The following is a 17,924-nucleotide window of genomic DNA, read 5'->3' as shown; positions in this document are numbered from 1 at the left end:
ACATTGGTATAGCCAGTGTCTGTGTTTCTATTATATTTCTATTTGGCAGCTAAGGCTTGTTTGCTAATATTATGACTTTAACCAAGACAGTTAAAGTGGCCAAATGATCGTTTCTTGTATGTTACATCACTCTTTCTCATTGACTGCTCAGCTTTATTTACTGGATCATGGATGGGAAGCAGTGGCTAGTCTAGCGTGTGCCCAACGAGGAGGACACAAGTGAAGAATCTCCTCATTTCCTCCCGTAGCTTCAGGGTGGGTGGGATTAGGTGGCTGCCATAGTAGAAAAATTACTTTAGAATGTGTATTTAATATTGGCATTTATAAATGATGAGTTCATAAACAAGAAAGAACACCACCTGTACACATAGACCAAACCAGCATGACTTGGTTGAAAACAATTGAGTCAAGAATGTGAACATCGTCAGGAAAGAATGTCAAATGATATTGAGAGAAAGGTGACCGTTGGTGTACTGTGGGAGTCTGGGGGTTCAGGCTCGGTCTTAGATGGCATCACATCAGTATCCTTATTAAAAATGACATACACAGCTCCAGTTTAGTCTGTCTTCCCTTGTGCCTCGAGGCTTTTCCTTTAGCTCCCACCCTCTTCCTGGACCATACTTCCCGTTACTCTTCATCCATCTCTTCAATACATTCTTCGGTCAGGTCTAAGACTAGTCCAGGCACCACATTCTCACATAAGTTGACTTAGACTCTGGTCTTGGGTAAAAGAGTTGTCTTTTTTTTTTTTTTTCATATGAAACATCTAATAAAATGCCTGGTACTCAAGAAATGTTAAGTGAATTAGTTAGCATCTTAGATTAACTTAAAAACTTGTCTTAGGCTCTTATAATTCTTAAGGGTTTGGACAGATTTCATCCCAGTGTAAGATTAATGGGAAAAACCTCTCATCAGCACACCACAGGGATTTCTCACATACCCCCAAATGCAAATCAAGCCAACCCTACTAGTTTTTTGAAGTTGCTATATCCATAGGATGGTTTCCTAGCTATTTTATAGAAGCTAGCTCAGTGGATTTCTTCATGGACTATTTTCCTATTTAGAGCACTATCTATACACACACACATATATACACATGTATATATAATATTTCAATTACATTGGAAGACATAGTCTTTGGAAGATTTGATACTACTTTTTTTTCTCTTGGAGACTGAGATGGCTGAGGGAGAATTTTTCTTAAGCATTGTCTTAAAGGGAATGAGCGTCAGCACCGAGGCCTGGTGTTTGCCATGTTTGCTTTCATGAGAAAGTGGTCTGTCCTGAGGGGGTGAATTTCATAGACATGTTAGCCTGAATATGAGAAGAGAGTCCTGGGCAGAAGGGTAGGGTGGACATCAAGTAAGTTCTGACAACAGCTTTACTTTTGTTCATTTTCAGAGAGGATGATCTTCCACCCAAATGTTCTTCTTCTGCCAAAGCATTTCACACGGAGATTTCCTCCTCGGAGAACAACACACTGACCTCTTCCAATACCTACAACAGCCGCTACTGGAGCAGCAACCCCAAAGTGCACAGAAACACGGAGTCGTTCAGCCACTTTGGTGACTTGCGCCAGTCCTTCTCCCTCCACTCGGGCAACGCCAGCATTCCAGCCATCTATGCCAACGGCAGCCATCTGGCCCCAGCCCCGCAGAAGACCCTGGTAGTGACGGCCAGCAGAGGGTCGTCACCGCAGGCCGTGTCCAAGAGCAATGGTTCTGTCAGCAGGAAGGCCCGGCCTCCGCCCGTACCGTCGCTGCACACTCACTCCTACACCGTCAGCCAAGCCACCCTGGAGCGCATCGGCGCTGTCCCTGTCATGGTGCCAGCCCAGAGTCGGGCCGGGTCCCTGGTATAGGACGCCGGCGGAGGGCATGTGCAGAAAAAAAGCTAAGGATGCCCTCATTCCAGGGGGAGGGTGGGGTGGCAGAGCTGGGAAGGACAATTTCCTGACAATGATTCTAGTAAAAAGCACAAAGGAGGAGGCCGTGCTGTGACCTGGCCACTAAGATTTGTAAACCGAACTGGAATGTTCCGGCATGAAGACATGTTCCCCCACCCGAGCGGTCTCAGGATTCCATTCAGAAAGCTGGATCTCACAGATGTGCCAAGCCAAGGAAGGAGGTGTAAGAGCAGAGTAGCACTGAAAACCCATCTGCAGTCCAGACGGGCTTGTTTTTTTAATTCACGCCTAACGTAATAATTTTTCAAGAGAATAAAGTGCCACATGGAGTTTAAATAATGAAATTATTTAAAAAGATAGGTGTCTTTAGAAAACATGCTGAGCACCCCTGTGCATCGTCTGGCCTCTCTCCATCCCCTCCCGCTGTAGGGGCCACGTGGCATAAATGGCGAGTGTTGGTCTTCACAGGGCTGGCTCTTGTATCATAGAATCAAAGCTTTTTACACCAACAAAAGTCAGTGAGGAATGGGTGAAAACTAGAAACTTCTTGGAGAAGCCCCGTCATATTTATTTATTTATCTCTTCCTGGACCATGAATTTCATATTTGGAGTACTGCTATATTGACAGATTATTGCCTGTCTATGTTTTTCTGGGGTCTGTTGTAGGTCAATGACAATTACTGTTCCTTATTTCCTGGGAAAATATTTTTAAAAAGAAAACTGTTGGTTTTTTTTAAGGAAAATAAGTGAGAGGCATTGGGTTAGGAAAGTAAAGACTACTGTTAACACCATGTTCATTGAGAATGTGTGGATTGAACCCAGCAGGAGGCCCTTCATAAAAGACCTAGGTCCTGCAGGCGCGTGGAGAGGAATTCCTGGCAGCCTGTCGGCAGGGCCGTCCAGGTCTCCCTGCTGTCACGCCAGGCGGCTCTTAATGAGGGCAGCACCCCATGCCTTTGTACTGTGGGAGGTGAGTTTTCCTTGTTTGCCAAGTCCAGATTTCTAGGTTGTTAAAGGGAGGGCAGGAGTTGCTTTGTCTTGTTTTTTCTTTTTGTTTCCATAATGATTAGATTTGCAAAAGAGATAAGACTGAGACAAAAGGAATGTCTTCAGATAGGCTCCTGGGAGGCTCTGCCCTGTATTTGTCACAGCCCAGGGTTGCAATTTTGCCCAAATGCGTTTTGCACCACTGTGAAGAGACCTGTGATCATACCTAGCCTGGAGCCCACCAGGCGACCCACAGACTCGCCACTGGGTGTGCTCTGTAGATCTGGCCATGCTTGTCCCGGTGACAGTCTCGCCTTAATCCCACTTTAAGCAACACACGAATGGTTTCGTCCCAGATTTGTTTCCTAAATCTTTTATGACTCTGACCCTGTGATGCGATCAGGCCATCTTTTCTTTCCCCCTTATTGTCTTTCATTCTGTCATCCCACTATGCTTTTTGCCCTCTTTTCCTGAAAGAACAGTCGTCACAGGAAGTGGCCTCCTGGTTAAGACTTATTTGAATAATGGAAACCAACAGCTGCTGCATACATTATTTTTCCAAGAGGGCTAAGTTCTGAACCTAACCACTGCAACCATCCCAACATTGATGAAAAGCTGAATTTACTCTAGCATTACTTATATTTTCCATTTGATGGTTCTTGACTTTGTAAAAATTTAAATAAATGAATGTCTATACTTTTTATAAAGAAAAGTGAAAATACCAATGACAAAAAAGATGATACTGTCAGATGTTGTTTCAAAAACATTTATCTTGCATTTCTTTATTCTTTCTAATTATCTAAAATTCAATAAAAGTTTATTCATATAAAAAATTGTTTTTACTTGTATGCTAATGATGCATGATTTTGTATTTAATGTACTCTTGATGTTATAAGCATTTTTCCATTCTGTTAAATTTTAATGAGCTTATAGTATTCCAAAAATTACCTAGCTCCACTCTTTTTTTATCCCCCTGGCTGTGCTAGATCTTTGCCGCTACATGGGCTTTCCTCTAATTTCTGAGTGTGGTGGCTACTCTCTATTTTCGGTGTGCAGGCTTCTCGTTGCTGTGGCTTCTCTTGTTGCAGAGCATGGGCTCAGGGTGCACAGGCTTCAGTAGTTGTGACACATGGGCTCAGTAGTTGTGTCTCCCAGCCTCTAGAGCACAGCCTCAACAGTTGGATGCTTTGTTGCTCTGGGGCATGTGGGATCTTCTTGGACCAGGGATTGAACCCGTGTCTCCTGCATTGGCAGACAGATTCTTTACCACCGAGCCACCAGGCAAGCCCAGCTCCATTCTTTAGCATTAGAAGTTTGACACTGACTCAATGGACATGAATTTGAGAAAACTCTGGGAGATGGTGAAAGAAAGAGGAGCCTGGTGTGCTGCAGTCGTTGGGGTTGCAAAGAGTCGGACACGACTTAGCAACTGGTTAACAACTCTTACAACATAACTGTTATTGTATTTGAAGGGAGTTTCTTACAGACAGCACATTGTTGAATCATATTTTTGTATCTACAAATACCTATCTTTTAATTGGTGTATTTAGACCATTTACACTTAAGGTAATTGTTGATATATTTAGGGATTAAAGTTGCTAATTTTTTTTCCTCCTTTTTTTCTCCTTGATTTCCTATTATTTGCTACTCTTTTTTTACCTTCTTGTGGATGACTTAAATAATTTTTAGGATTTCTCGTCTATATTTTAGTGCTTTTGAGTATATCACTTTGTACATTTTTTACAGTGTTTATTCTAGGAATTATAATAAGCATATATAACATCACAACCTACTTGTATCAACATTGTACCACTTCCAATGAGGTGTGAACACTGATTCCACATATATCCCTTTTCTGTCCCCACTTTAAAATATCTTTTTCTTGATCATAAGATGGTGTATGATTTTCATTTCAATCATCAAACACAATTTAAAAACTTATGAGAAGTTCATTGTATATACTCATGTATGTGGTTTTTCATTTTTCTTTTTTCCTTTTGGTCCAAATATTCCTTTTTAAAAATCATTCTTTTTCTGTTTAAAGAACTCCTGTTAGCCAATTTGTAAGGGTAGGTCTGCAAGCAACAAATTCTGTTAGTTTTCTTTTGTCCAAAAAATGCCTTTATTTCCCTTTCATTCCTCACTGGGTATAGAATTCATGGTTGATAGTTCTTTTCTTTCAACCTTTGAAAAATCTGGAAAGTATTCAGCCATTATTTCCTAAAATACTCTTTGAGCCCCACTGTCTCTCTCAGATCTTTCTGAGACTCTGATGATGAATCTTTTGTTTCACAGGTTCCAAAGGCCCTCTTCATTTTTTCAGTCTATTTTCTCTGTTGTTCAGAGTAAATCCTCCTGATCTGTCTTCAGGTTTACTGATTTCTGTCCTCTGTTGTTTCCATTCTTCTATCAAGCTCAGCCACCAAGTCTTTTAGTTACTGTATTTTATTTTTTAGTTTAATAACTTACATTTGATTTCTTTTTAAAAGAAAATTGTTAATTTAAATCTCAATCTATATGATATTGAGATGTAATTTACACAACAAAGTTCACTTATCTAAAGCTCACAATTCAGTGTGTTTTTAGTATGTTTACAGAGTTGCACAAACATCACCAAAATCTAATTTTAGTACGATTTTCATCACTCCCAAAAGAACCTGTAGCCACTGAGTCACTCCTTATTCCGCACCACCTTCAGCCCCAGGCAACCACAGATTTACTTTCTGTTTCAACAGATTTGCCTACTCTGGAGATTTCATATAAATGATGTCATACAGCATGTGTATATGTGTGACTGACTTAATTTACTTGATATATTTTACATTCATCCACATTGTAGCATGTATTATAACTTCATTCCTTTTTTTTTGCAAGATTTTCTAGTTTTTCAGCTAGTTTCAAGAGAATTCATAATTGCTCATTGAAGAATTATTGAAATATTTTTATCATGACTGTTAAAAAATCTTGTCAGATAATTCCAACCTCTGATTCATCTTGATGTTGGCATTTATTGATCACCTTTTCTCATTCAAGTTATGATTTTCTTGGTTCTTGGGGTAATGTGTGATTTTTTTCTTGGACGATTTCGGATATTATGAGATTCTAGAACCTCTTTTTAGTATTTTGTTTTTTAGCAGGCATTCTCTTTGTTGAGGTGTGGCACCAGAGCCAGATGAGTGTATGTGTTGTCTGCTGGGCCCCATATCAGTGAAAGTGTTGACAGGGTCTCTCTGCAGATGGATGGGGTAGAAGGACGCTCCCCCTCAGCCCACTTTTGCCCTCTTGCTGAAAGCAGAGCACGGACTTCAAGCGGGAGTGTATGCTCAGCTCCTGCTGGGCCAGCTGGCACCCAGGAAGCGGGAGGCAGAGTGCTGACTCACTCCACTTGTTGCCTCGGGTGGTAACAGAAACTCAGCTCTGCCCTGCCTCCATCAGTGGAGGCGGAGGGACTAGGAGTGCTCCTCACTGTACCTCACTGGTGGGATGGAGGCTACCCTTCCCTGTTGGGCCTGCTGAAACTGGGGGGTGCGGGGGGTAGGGAGAAGTGGAGTGTCAAGTAACCTGCTTTGTATCACCTCGTCTCACCTTGTTGGTGCTAGGTGTGAATGTAGGCTCAGCTTCCCAACTGGGGGGTACTGAGAGTTGTCTTCCCACTTGACAGCGTTGCTGTGCTTGTTTGTTGTGTTATGTCCAGGTTTTTTTTCATTGTAAGTAGGAAAACTTATCTTACAGTAGGACTTGTAATGGTGCTACTCCATCTTGGTTGGAACTGGAAATCCTAGAACTTTACTTTTTAAAATAATCAGCAGTTAAACACATCTTATAGTACTCTACTGTTTGATAGCTTTGAGGATTCTCAATTGTGTACTGAATAAAATTCTTACTCCTCAGCGTGACTCATCCCATTCATTCCACTAGTGGTTCACTATCTTTCCACTCTCAATGTCTGCTAGTCTTCTACATGCAAATTTTGCTCCAGGTCTGTTTATCTTTTCTTGAATTAACTTGTTCTTTTCTTTTTTTTCCCTCTTTTTTTTTTTTTTCCTACTCCCTTTCCCCCTACATCATCCACCTGCTACATGCTAAGTCACTTCAGTAGTGTCTGACTCTGTGTGACCCCATGGACTGTTGCCTGCCAGGCTCTTCTGTCCATAGGATTCTCCAGCCAAGAATACTGGAGTCGGTTGCCATGCCCTCCTCCAGGGTATCTTCCTGACCCAGGGGTCGAACCCATGTCTTAGTCTCTTGCATTGACAGGCAGGTTCTTTACTACTAGTGCCACCTGGGAAGCCCCCATCTTCCACTTATCCCCATCCAAATCTTCCTGAGCCACGAGTACAAATACTATGTGTTCCATAGAAAACCCTTTTTCAGTCTAGTGAGAAGTAACTGCTACTTCTCGCTGTTCGTATAGCATTTACAACCCATGAGGGAATTTTCATAGTCTGTATTACATTCCTGTTTTTGTATGCATATATTCATGTATTTGCATACAAGATTGAACTCCTCTGCTGGACTACAACTTGAGTTATGCCAGAATCAGTTTTGATCCCTTATTGAGTGCTAAACACTGTTGTAGGAGTTGGAGGTAAAAGAGAAAATCAGTGACCCCAGCTGTCCTTGAGGAGCTCATGTTACAGGAAGAATCAGACCTATAAGCAAATAATTACAGTTAGTATTGTAATTATATGAATATATATAAACACACACAATCTTAAGCAGACAGGAGGATTTATTCTGTCTTCTCTAGAAGAGGATTTCTTCTAGATCTTTGTTGTGGTCACAACACTTGGCATATTGCTTTGCTCGGAGAAAGTACTTCAAGGATATGCTAACTTGATGAAACCAAACATATAGGATTGGTCTCTTAATCTCAGGTGTTAAAAGTAGTAGTCAAGTATCAGTAAATTCCTTAAGTAATTGTGTATCAGAGTCATTCATCCAAGGGGCAAATGATTGTATCACTTTCCTTGGTGGTATTTGCGGTTACACTAGGGATGCAGTATTCTTTTGCAAAAGCTGTAGAGATAACATAATAAATATGTTGATTAGGAAGAAACCCATGTAAATTAGCTATGAAGTGTTTTAGATAAAAATAATAATAGCTATTACTTGTTTTGTGCTTTCTACATGGCTGGCACTTTTTAAAATGCATGCATGCATTAGTTCATTTCACCTTATCACAATCCTATGTATAAGATAACCATCACTTATATTTTACAATTCCAGAAGCTGAGGCTATGAGAGGTAAAGCAGTTTGGCCAGACTCATCAGTAATCTGCCAGGAACCCATGTCTGGAGGAGAGATCTGGGGTCCTAGTTGTTTTGCCTTCTAAGGGCCTTCTTTCAGATAGCCATCTAACGTGTTTAGTAAAATAATGCTCAATCTTACAGTAAAATATGGAGAAGTGAATGCAATGCAGACTTGTAAATTTTATGTGTGTATAGTTATTTATAGTTTTCCCTCACAGCTCCCTTGTGAATAAGGTATTCATCCCTATTTTAAGTAAAGGCAGGGTACAAAATTCTGACTTAATCATAAGACATTAATGATAGAGACAAAAGTATTAAAGCAATAAGTGTGAGTGCCTGCTGTGTATTTAACACTGTGATTTCAGTTGATATCTAATTTTGGCAGGTTGGATAACTAGATAATTTAGACTAAAAAAATTCCATTGAAGCATCCATCAATGCTTCCTACGTTCATCAGATTTACAGATTTGTATTTTAGGCTTGAGCAAATTTTACGTCTCTGCATAAGTACATGTATGCATTATAGTTGTCCATTTTATAGGACAAATTAAAAAATTCTTGAAGGATCAAATTCTTCTACAAAACAGAGATAACAGTAGCTACTCCAGGTGGCGCTAGTGATAAAGAACCCACCTGCCAATGCAGGAGACATTAGAGACATGGGTTCTATCCTTGGGTTGGGAAGATCCCTAAATAACCCAAACTAACACACACAAACACTCATTGAGTGTTTACTACAGCCAGACACTATGCTATTCACTTTACATCCATTATTTCATCAGTCTTCACAATCTTAAAGGTGTGTGCTAAATAGCTTCAGTTGTGTCTGACTCTTTGTGACTCCATGGACTGTAGCCCTCCAGGCTCCTCTGTCCATGGGATTTTCCAGGCAGGAATACTGGAGTGGGTAGCTGTTCCCTTCTCCAGGCGTTTTTCCCGACCCAGGGATTGAACCTAGGTCTCCTGCATTGCAGGCAAATTCTTTACTGTCTGAGCCACCAGTGAAGCCCAAACACTCAATATTAGCCATTATTAGTAGTAGCTTAGAAGTTTAAGTTTGTAGGTGACAGTTAGGTCTTTTACCTACTTTTGCCTGGAATACCTACTCAGTATTCCAACTCTTCTTGCCAGAGGTGCTGTTTGAGTGCTGGTGCATATAAACTAGCCCTTTGAGATTCTTTTTGTTTTAAGAGAAAGGAAAAGACTAGGCAGTCTGACTAAATAAATGCTTGTTTCCTAGTTTCCCATAATTTAATAGAAAATAATAGATCTATATTCTGATTACCATCAATTTTAAATTACTGAGACTAATTAAAAAGGAGGGTGGGGAAACATCAGCAGTTATAGAGCACCAACTGTATGCCAGACAGCATGCTAATCACACTGTGCATCCTATTTAATCATCACAACACACTTACACGTTCAGTGTTATTCTAATTATACACATGAGGAAACCAAGGCTTTGGGTTAAGTAATTGGCTCAAGGTCACAAAGCCAGTAAGTTGTAGAGCCCATAGTATTGCTCATGTATTTTCATAGACTGTTCCTCCATCTAGATAGCTGATAAATGTTAAAAGTCTTGGCATTGCCTCAAATTTGACATGGCCTAGACAGGACTCTCAATTCCTTTTAATCATTCTTCGCCCAAGTGTTTTTAATAGTTGGAGATTTCCATCTCTGACCTTATAAAAATTATTATTCTCTACAGAGTCAAGTTTTTGAGTCTTCCTTTTTAACTTGTATGCATTAGGGAGTTCCACAGCCTTTTATTTTTTTCCATTGGTCTCCTAGTGTATTTGCATTTTACATAAAATATTGATCCCCTCACCACCTTGCTGTCCACAGAGCTGTTATGAGAGTAAGAGGATTTGAAGAAATTCTCTTAGAGGAGAAGATTTGAGGGGGGACAAAATGTCCTTAAAGGTGCTGGGGGAGTGTGTAGTTTCCCCAGTTCTGTCTTGCTGCAGCAAAAATTCGAAGCGATGGACGGACTGATGTTACAGTTCAGTTTTATTTGGCAAGCAAAGGAAAATACATCTTTGAGGCATGAGGGCAGGCCGACCCAAAAGATGAGGAGAGAAGAGAAGCCCCCTAGCTCAATTTTGTCTCCTCTTTTTATATGTATTTTTCCCCTCCCCCTGAGCCTGCCCTATGCAAATTGGGCTAGCCCGGAGGCTGTTTGGTTTACCTGAGGTTCTCACTCTGGTCCTGGGACCTTCCTTTGTTCTATTTTTGCGGGCTTTTTCCTTTCTTTGTCCTTTAGCCACTGCCGTTATGGACTCCTTTTTCCTATTCTAACTACCTACCAAAGGCACTGGGTGAATTTGATAGAAATTGCTAACCGTTTGTATAGATTGATTACCCTGGACCCTGAGTTTCATCACTTTGTAACTGAATTTAGTTAAAGTTATTTAGTCTTTCTAGCCTTATCTTCATCTTTAAAATGAGGATCATCATGGTTCTGAGGATTTGATTAGATAATGCATGTAAAATGGCGTAGTCAACAAATTGGAGCTGTTGATATTTTAACTTTGTAAGTCATTTATTTGAATTTTATAAGGAAGGGGAGAAAAGTTCCAGTGGAGAGACTTCAGAAGATCTGAGTCTCATGTACAACCAGCTAGTCATGCTCCATCTTCTTCATTTTCTTTTTCCCATTCATCAAGTTGCTAGGCCATGTCCACCCCTCCAACTTCACAGAGCCATTCCTTTATGATGATATTGGTAGAGGCTGTGCTTTTCCAAGCTGCAATCCCTTTAGTGTTGACATGACAATTGCAAATGCCCAGAGAGTTTAAGGCAATGAGATAATTGGACCAGATGGGTGATAGTGGCTGGAGACTTCAGCCAGCCTGGAGACTGGCTCTGTGCCCACAGTTTAGCAGCTACACAACCCCCACAGAGACTTGCCAGGAGACCCCAAGGCCCAGGGTGGTCAAATCTCTGGAATCTTCAAGAGAAGCAGGAAGTACTGATTTGTTTATCTCCTAAATCGTGTAAGTTGACAATGAAGTATTTAGAAAGTTAAACCTTGTTCAAGTTAACTATGCCTGTCTGCGGGTGTTAGTTGGCCTGTGGTCCAATACTTAGGATCTCTCTCACACGAACAAACCATTTCTAGTAGCTCCATGAATTAAGTAGCCCCAGGGTACTTAGTAGCAGTGCTGGGGCCAAGATTCAAATGGTAGGCAACCGGGCTCTTAATTGCTAGGTTTTCTTAGGTATAGTGCTTTGTGATATTGATGCTTCCAGAAGGAGAAATGTGCCTTTGTGATCATTTTTAAATTAAGAGAAAAATTTGAATGGTTTAGATCAGCACACCCCTCTCCCCAGTTCTTAAAAAATCTGGGCTTCACACTTGGAAAGGAGGGGACACGGCTGATGTGGGCATCTTGACTTCTTGGGCTACGTTCTTCTGAAATAAGTTGAACTGAAAGCCCCCATTGTGTAAACTCCCAACCCCCGTGCCCCCAGTGAGAAGTCATGAGTAAGTCTTGAGTCTCCACATCTCCAGCGGCCTGTGGAGGAAAACTCTTCATTAACAATGCATTGATTTGTGACTGCACTTTTATAAAAAGAACAGCTTTAATAGAGGCCTCTGCAGCCTTTTTTTTTTTTTTGAAGTGCAGTGTGTTGGGTTACTTGCAAAGCACTGAGGAGGAATTAACTTTTAGATGGGTACAAGGAATCTTCCGATGTGTTGCTGCTAGCACTTTTTTTTTCATTGAGTATATAAGTGAAAAGAATGTTACATTTCAGGGAGGATTATCAGGAAAGAGAAGAGAATTTCTTCTCAGTTGATGAAACACAGCCCAAAGGGGGGAAAATCTTTCACCTAGCTGACTTTAATTATTCCATATGATGAAAAAAGTTCCTGTTTCTGCCTGAAAAAGAGAGTGAAAACTTGTCATTTTAGTCTTGCACTACAAAATTTATAAATATGCTTAAGAGAGGAAAACAGAGCTATGTAGAAATTTTCATCAGACAAGAGGAGGACTGAAGCCTTAGTCACTCCTGTCCAGGAAAAGGAAATGATTTATCAAGAGCTTACCATGTGCCAGACACAGTCCATACATTTTCTTATTTATTCTCACTTTGAATCCATGAGGTAAGTATTATTTTCCCCAAGGTGTTAGAAAAGGCAGTCATCCTGATTTCCCTCGACCTCCTGTCTCCCTTCTCTACCCCCAGACACTAGTGGCTTCAGGAAGAGGAGCTGCTTGGGGCTGGCAATCTATTGGAAAGTAGGCAAGGGGGAGAAGGCAAAGTGGAAGATTTTTCCTATAATTTTGATAGCATAGTAAATAAACCTGGTTTCATTTCACCTATTTATTTAGGAGGGCTGCAGGAGACTGTGAGGGAGCTAAACCTCCCAGCCCCCAACCTTCCCTTTGCCATTACTGCCTGCATAGAAGCCCAGGCTGTGAACTTGGCATTTCAATATCCTTCTCCTCCTCTTTTTCCCAGCTGCTTTTCCTTTAGCCTCTGTTTCCCCCCTTATTCATTTGGACTATCATGATGGTCTCTTTAGCTGGGCTTCCAGCCTTCAATTTGTCCATTTCCAATCCACTCTCTACACTGTTGCTGGTTGGAAATGTGATATAACACCTCTGCTTATTACACTCCTTAAATAGCCTCTCATTGCCTACAGAAAGAGATTGAACAAAAAGTAAAAGATGGTAGATCTCATGAAGGACCAACGAATTACCCCAGGGTTCCTGGGGGTGAGTCAGGCATCTGCAGCTTTTGAAGCTACTCAGGTGATGAAACTGCATCCTTGTTAGATCCTGGGACACAGATGCCCAGGCCGTTGGCATGGCACACAGGCCCTCTGGGGCCTTGCCCTTGCTCAGCTCTTCAGCCTCACTCCTCACCACAACCCCTACTTTACCCTACGCACCTGCCATACCAAGATGCCCCACACCTCACAATTCCCTCTGCAGAGTCACCCTGCCCTGTTCTGCACCGCCCTGCTCCATTCTTCTATCTAGAATGCTCTTCTTCTCTCCCTTGCTCCTTGGGGGCAAACTCATCCTTAACCTCAGCTCAGGAATCACCTCTCAGCAGAAATGAGTACTCTATCTTTTGGACCTCCATTGTACATCTCATGTCCCTCTGCAGCCCCAGCACATTCATTTCTTCCAATGTCTGCCATCCCCAGGGTAGATTTCCTCCCTCATCTGCCATCCCCTATGTAGATTTCCTCCCGTGTCTGCTATCCCCCAGGTAGATTTGCAGCACCTTTGCTTTTGAGTCCTCAGCCTGTAATGTTTATGGCTAATAAATGTTTCCTGAAAAAAAATAATCTAGTTTGCTGTTAATTTGAGGTCACATAGGATTCCAGTGAAAGTGCTGCACGCAATATGTCAGCAAATTTGGAAAATTCAGCAGTGGCCACAGGACTGGAAAAGGTCAGTTTTCATTCCAATCCTAAAGAAAGGCAATCCCAAAGAAAGCTCAAACTACTGCACAATTGCACTCATTTCACACTCTACTAAAGTAATGCTCAAAATTCTCCAAGCCAGTCTTCAGCAATACATGAACCATGAACTTCCAGATGTTCAAGCTGGTTTAGAAAAGGCAGAGGAACCAGAGATCAAATTGCCAACATCCACTGGATCATCGAAAAAGCAAGAGAGTTCCAGAAAAATGTATATTTCTGCTTTATTGACTATGCCAAAGGCTTTGACTATGTGGATCACAATAAACTGTGGAAAATTCTGAAAGAGATGGGAATACCAGACCATCTGACCTGCCTCTTGAGAAATCTATATGCAGGTCAGGAAGCAACAGTTAGAACTGGACATGGAATAACAGACTGGTTCTAAATAGGAAAAGGAGTACGCCAAGGCTGTAAATTGTCACCCTGCTTATTTAACTTGTATGCAGAGTACACCATGAGAAATGCTGGGCTAGATGAAGCACAAGCTGGAATCAAGATTGCCTGGAGAAATATCAATAACCTCAGATATGCAGATGACACCACCCTTATGGCAGAAAGTGAAGAGGAACAAAAGAGCCTCTTGATGAAAGTGAAAGAGGAGAGTGAAAAAGTTGGCTTAAAGCTCAACATTCAGAAAACTAAGATCATGGCATCTGGTCCCATCACTTCATGGGAAATAGATGGGGAGACAGTGGGAACAGTGTCAGACTTTACTCCAAAATCACTGCAGATGGTGACTGCAGCCATGAAGTTAAAAGACGCTTACTCCTTGGAAGGAAATTTATGACCAACCTAGATAGCGTATTAAAAAGCAGAGACATTACTTTGCCAACAAAGGTCCATCTAGTCAAGGCCATGGTTTTTCCAGTGGTCATGTATGGATGTGAGAGTTGGACTGTGAAGAAAGTTGAGCACTGAAGAATTGATGCTTTTGAACTGTGGTGCTGGAGAAGACTCTTGAGAGTCCCTTGGACTGCAAGGAAATCCAACCAGTCCATCCTGAAGGAGATCAGTCCTGGGTGCTCATTGGAAGGACTGATGCTGAAGCGGAAAGTCCAGTACTTTGGCCACCTCATGCGAAGAGTTGACTCATTGGAAAAGACCCTGATGCTGGGAGGGATTGGGGGCAGGAGGAGAAGGGGATGACAGAGGATTAGATGGCTGGATGGCATCACTGACTCCCTGGACATGAGTTTGAGTAAACTCCAGGAGTTTGTGATGGACAGGGAGGCCTGGCATGCTGCGATTCGTGGGGTCGCAAAGAGTTGGACACGACTGAGAGACTGAACAGAACTGAACTGAACTGAGGACTCCAGGACTGTAAATCATAGGCTCTTCTGTCCTGCTTCCTGCAAGAAACTATGGCAAAGAAATATTAGGTAAATTGTGGATGCAGTAAAGTACTCTATCTCTTATCTATGGCCCCAGAGAACCATCCCAATGCACATGTGCTTAAAAAATATTAAAATCAGGGTGTATGGATAATTGGTAACTTGTTTTTTAATCACTTATATTAATCTATTCTTATTCAGTGGTTTTTAAGAAATATTTATGTAGCTAAATAGTATTCCACTATAGTGTTATCACATTTTTAATCTAGTGTTTCTCAGATTATAGCTCACAACTCACTAATATGTTAGGTGAGTTGCAATCAATACTTTAAAAATGAAATTGAATGTATTGTATGTAGTAAAGACATGTATTGTCTCATGAAGCTTTTGTTTCAGATTATATATATATCTGTATATAAACATGCAAATGTATGTTTGGTGTCTGAATATATATACAATAGTCAAAACATTTTAAAAGCTACTGTCTTTAACATTCTCCAAAAGCAGGACATTTCGGTTACTTATACTTTTTATAGTTGTAAGTAATACTGTAATGGCTTTTTCTGTGGATAATTTTTTTGTTGTGGTTGCATTGGATTTTAGTTCCCTGACCAGGGATTGAACAGGGGACCTCAGCAGTTTGAGTGTGAAATCCTAACTACTGGACTGCCAGATAATTCCCTCTTGATAATTTTTTGAGTTTGTTCCCCTCAGAACATACAGATAAGGCAAATAATTGGGTAAAAAATATTCATTTTCAGCCTCTTGATTTTTTTTTTGGGCCAAGTTATTATCCAGATAGCTTACAGCAAGTTACCCCATTAGCAATAATATATGATACATTGAAGTGATTTTTTAGAACTGGGACCTGAGTAAGGAGCATCCCAGGCCTTCAATGAGGGAGGAAAGCATATCCTAGGCACCAAAAGCAGAATAATCAAATGAATTGGGCCAGAAGTCCTAGAAGTACCTATTAATTTTGATGAATAGTAGGTAGTGCTGTGTATGGGTGGTTGTTGGAAAAGACCAGGAAGTAGGTCAAATAGCTTGGGGCCAGGGTTCAAGGGGTTTATATGCCTTGCAGAGTTTTGGGTCTTCATTCTTTAAGAACTGGAGCACCGTAAGATTCAAAAGCAGAAAAAGAAGAGATAAGACCGATATTATAGAAAGACAAAATGGTGGAGAAACTAAGCTTTAGAAATGAGTTACGGGTTATTTCAACAATTCGGATAAGAAATGTCAGGAAATTGAACTAGCGTCAGGAAAATGGAGTTAGAAAAGAGGATCCCCGCTTTGAAAGACACTCCTGCCACTCCCTAGCACTTAGCACACTGCTTTGTCCTAGAAACACTTCCTGATTGATACTTTTGGCGGGGGGTGGGGGGCGGCAGGAGGAGTGGGGCGATGTGCATGCGAGCTAAGTCGCTTCAGTAGTAGCTTCTGTGCGACCCTATGGACTGTAGCCCGCCAGGCTCCTCTGTCCATGGGATTTTCCAGGCAAGAATACTGGAGTGGGTTGCCATTTCCTCCTCCAGGGGGTCTTCCTGACCCAGGGATCGAACCGTGTCTCTTACATCTCCTGCACTGGCAGGCACGTTCTTTACAACTAGCGCCACCTGGGAGATGCTTCCTGATTGAAACTTGGGAAAGGGGTAATGTAGGATGGGTTATACCTAATCCCCTTAAAAGCTGTCGTTTGCATTGGTACAATGTTTTCTCTTTCTTTTCTAGTATTGTTCAGTCCGGTTGATATGTACCGGTGTCCTGTATTACACGATACGCACGACACCAGTTCTCTCTTTAAACTTTTAGGTCTCAGGCGTGGGTGACGTGGGTTGTTCAGTAGCTCTCGGATGACACTTGCTGCAAACTGTAGGAACTGCATCTCTTTAAAATTCCACACTTGGGTTTCTGCGGGGTCTGAGGTGTAATGGGTTAGTAATAACACTAATCCCATCAACCTCCCATGAAAACCAGCTTCACTGTGCCGCAGCACACCACATTCTGGCTTAATTGTTGTCCATCTCGGAATTCTAAGCGAGTTAATAGACATTGTCCAGCGCTCACACTGTGCTCTGTGCTGCCACCGTGTGGCGAGAGAGGCGTAGGGCGTAATGCGGTGCCCTGGTCATGGAATCAGGCGACCTACAGCTCCGTTACCTTCCTGTGGGTCATAAGACCTCCTTTGCATATGCAACTGGTTTGTTATGTGGCTTAAATAACGCTTATGTGACAACATGTGTAAATTATGCATAATGCGGTTGTCCTAAGACCTTCTCAGGGACTTACACTCTAGTGGGGTGTAATATAAGCAGTAAACGATAACGACACAAAAGACCTATTATATGCATATGCCCGCAGGAATAACACCACCAGCTAACACTTTGTGGTAGTGATACCCCGGGAAAATTGAGTTCAGCTGGGATCCTCTCTCCCAGGCTTCCTTCGAGGGGAAATCCATGCCCATAAACAGGTCCATTTTATCCACGTTTTGAAGATGAGAAAATTGAGGCATAGAAAGGCTATATAACTTGCTCAATGTCATAGGTTCACTAAGGGGCAGAGCTGGGATTTGAACCCCAGCTTCAGTTTGGCTCCAGAGCCCTCGCTCTTATTCTTTACCCTACAGTCTGCCTTGGTTTATTTTCACTGCTGCTACTGCTCAGTGTCAGGAGAGAAACATGAGAACTGAGGTTTTCTGTCAGGGACAAGAGTTGCCAGAAAAAGCTGAGCCTGAAAGTGCTGGTTCTAAGCACCAAAGCAAAGGTGAGCTCCAAACTGGGGCACCAGTCCACATGGAGAAAGGACAGGCAAATGGTCAGAATTCAATCCGAGGTTCCAGGGCTGCATGGAGGAACACGTTTGTTTAGGTCCTCAGAGGAACCCCAGGAAGGTTGGCAGGGGAGAGATCCAGCTACAGGTCTTGAGAAGCTGCATAAAAGGACCTGCAGATCAGGAGCGGGAGTCCAGTGGGAATTCATCTTCCTGACTTGATGATTATGGT

The 17,924-nt window shown here is 41.8% G+C and overlaps 1 protein-coding gene across 4 annotated transcripts in view; it reads left to right on the top strand.

Annotated features, from left to right (window-relative positions):
- IGSF11 (immunoglobulin superfamily member 11) overlaps positions 1-3,703 on the top strand; it is a 131,029-nt gene extending 127,326 nt beyond the window's left edge. For all 4 annotated transcript variants that reach the window (XM_065942574.1, XM_065942573.1, XM_065942575.1 and 1 more), the window contains one exon: positions 1,402-3,703. In XM_065942574.1, coding sequence (XP_065798646.1) covers positions 1,402-1,861 — 460 coding nt within the window. In that variant the 3' untranslated portion in view covers positions 1,862-3,703. The remainder of the gene's footprint in view (positions 1-1,401) is intronic.
- Positions 3,704-17,924: the final 14,221 nt, after the last annotated feature.

The sequence above is a fragment of the Muntiacus reevesi genome, chromosome 8 (assembly GCF_963930625.1).
Source record: "Muntiacus reevesi chromosome 8, mMunRee1.1, whole genome shotgun sequence".
Lineage (NCBI taxonomy): Eukaryota > Metazoa > Chordata > Mammalia > Artiodactyla > Cervidae > Muntiacus > Muntiacus reevesi.
This window is presented reverse-complemented; position numbering and strand designations above follow the sequence as displayed.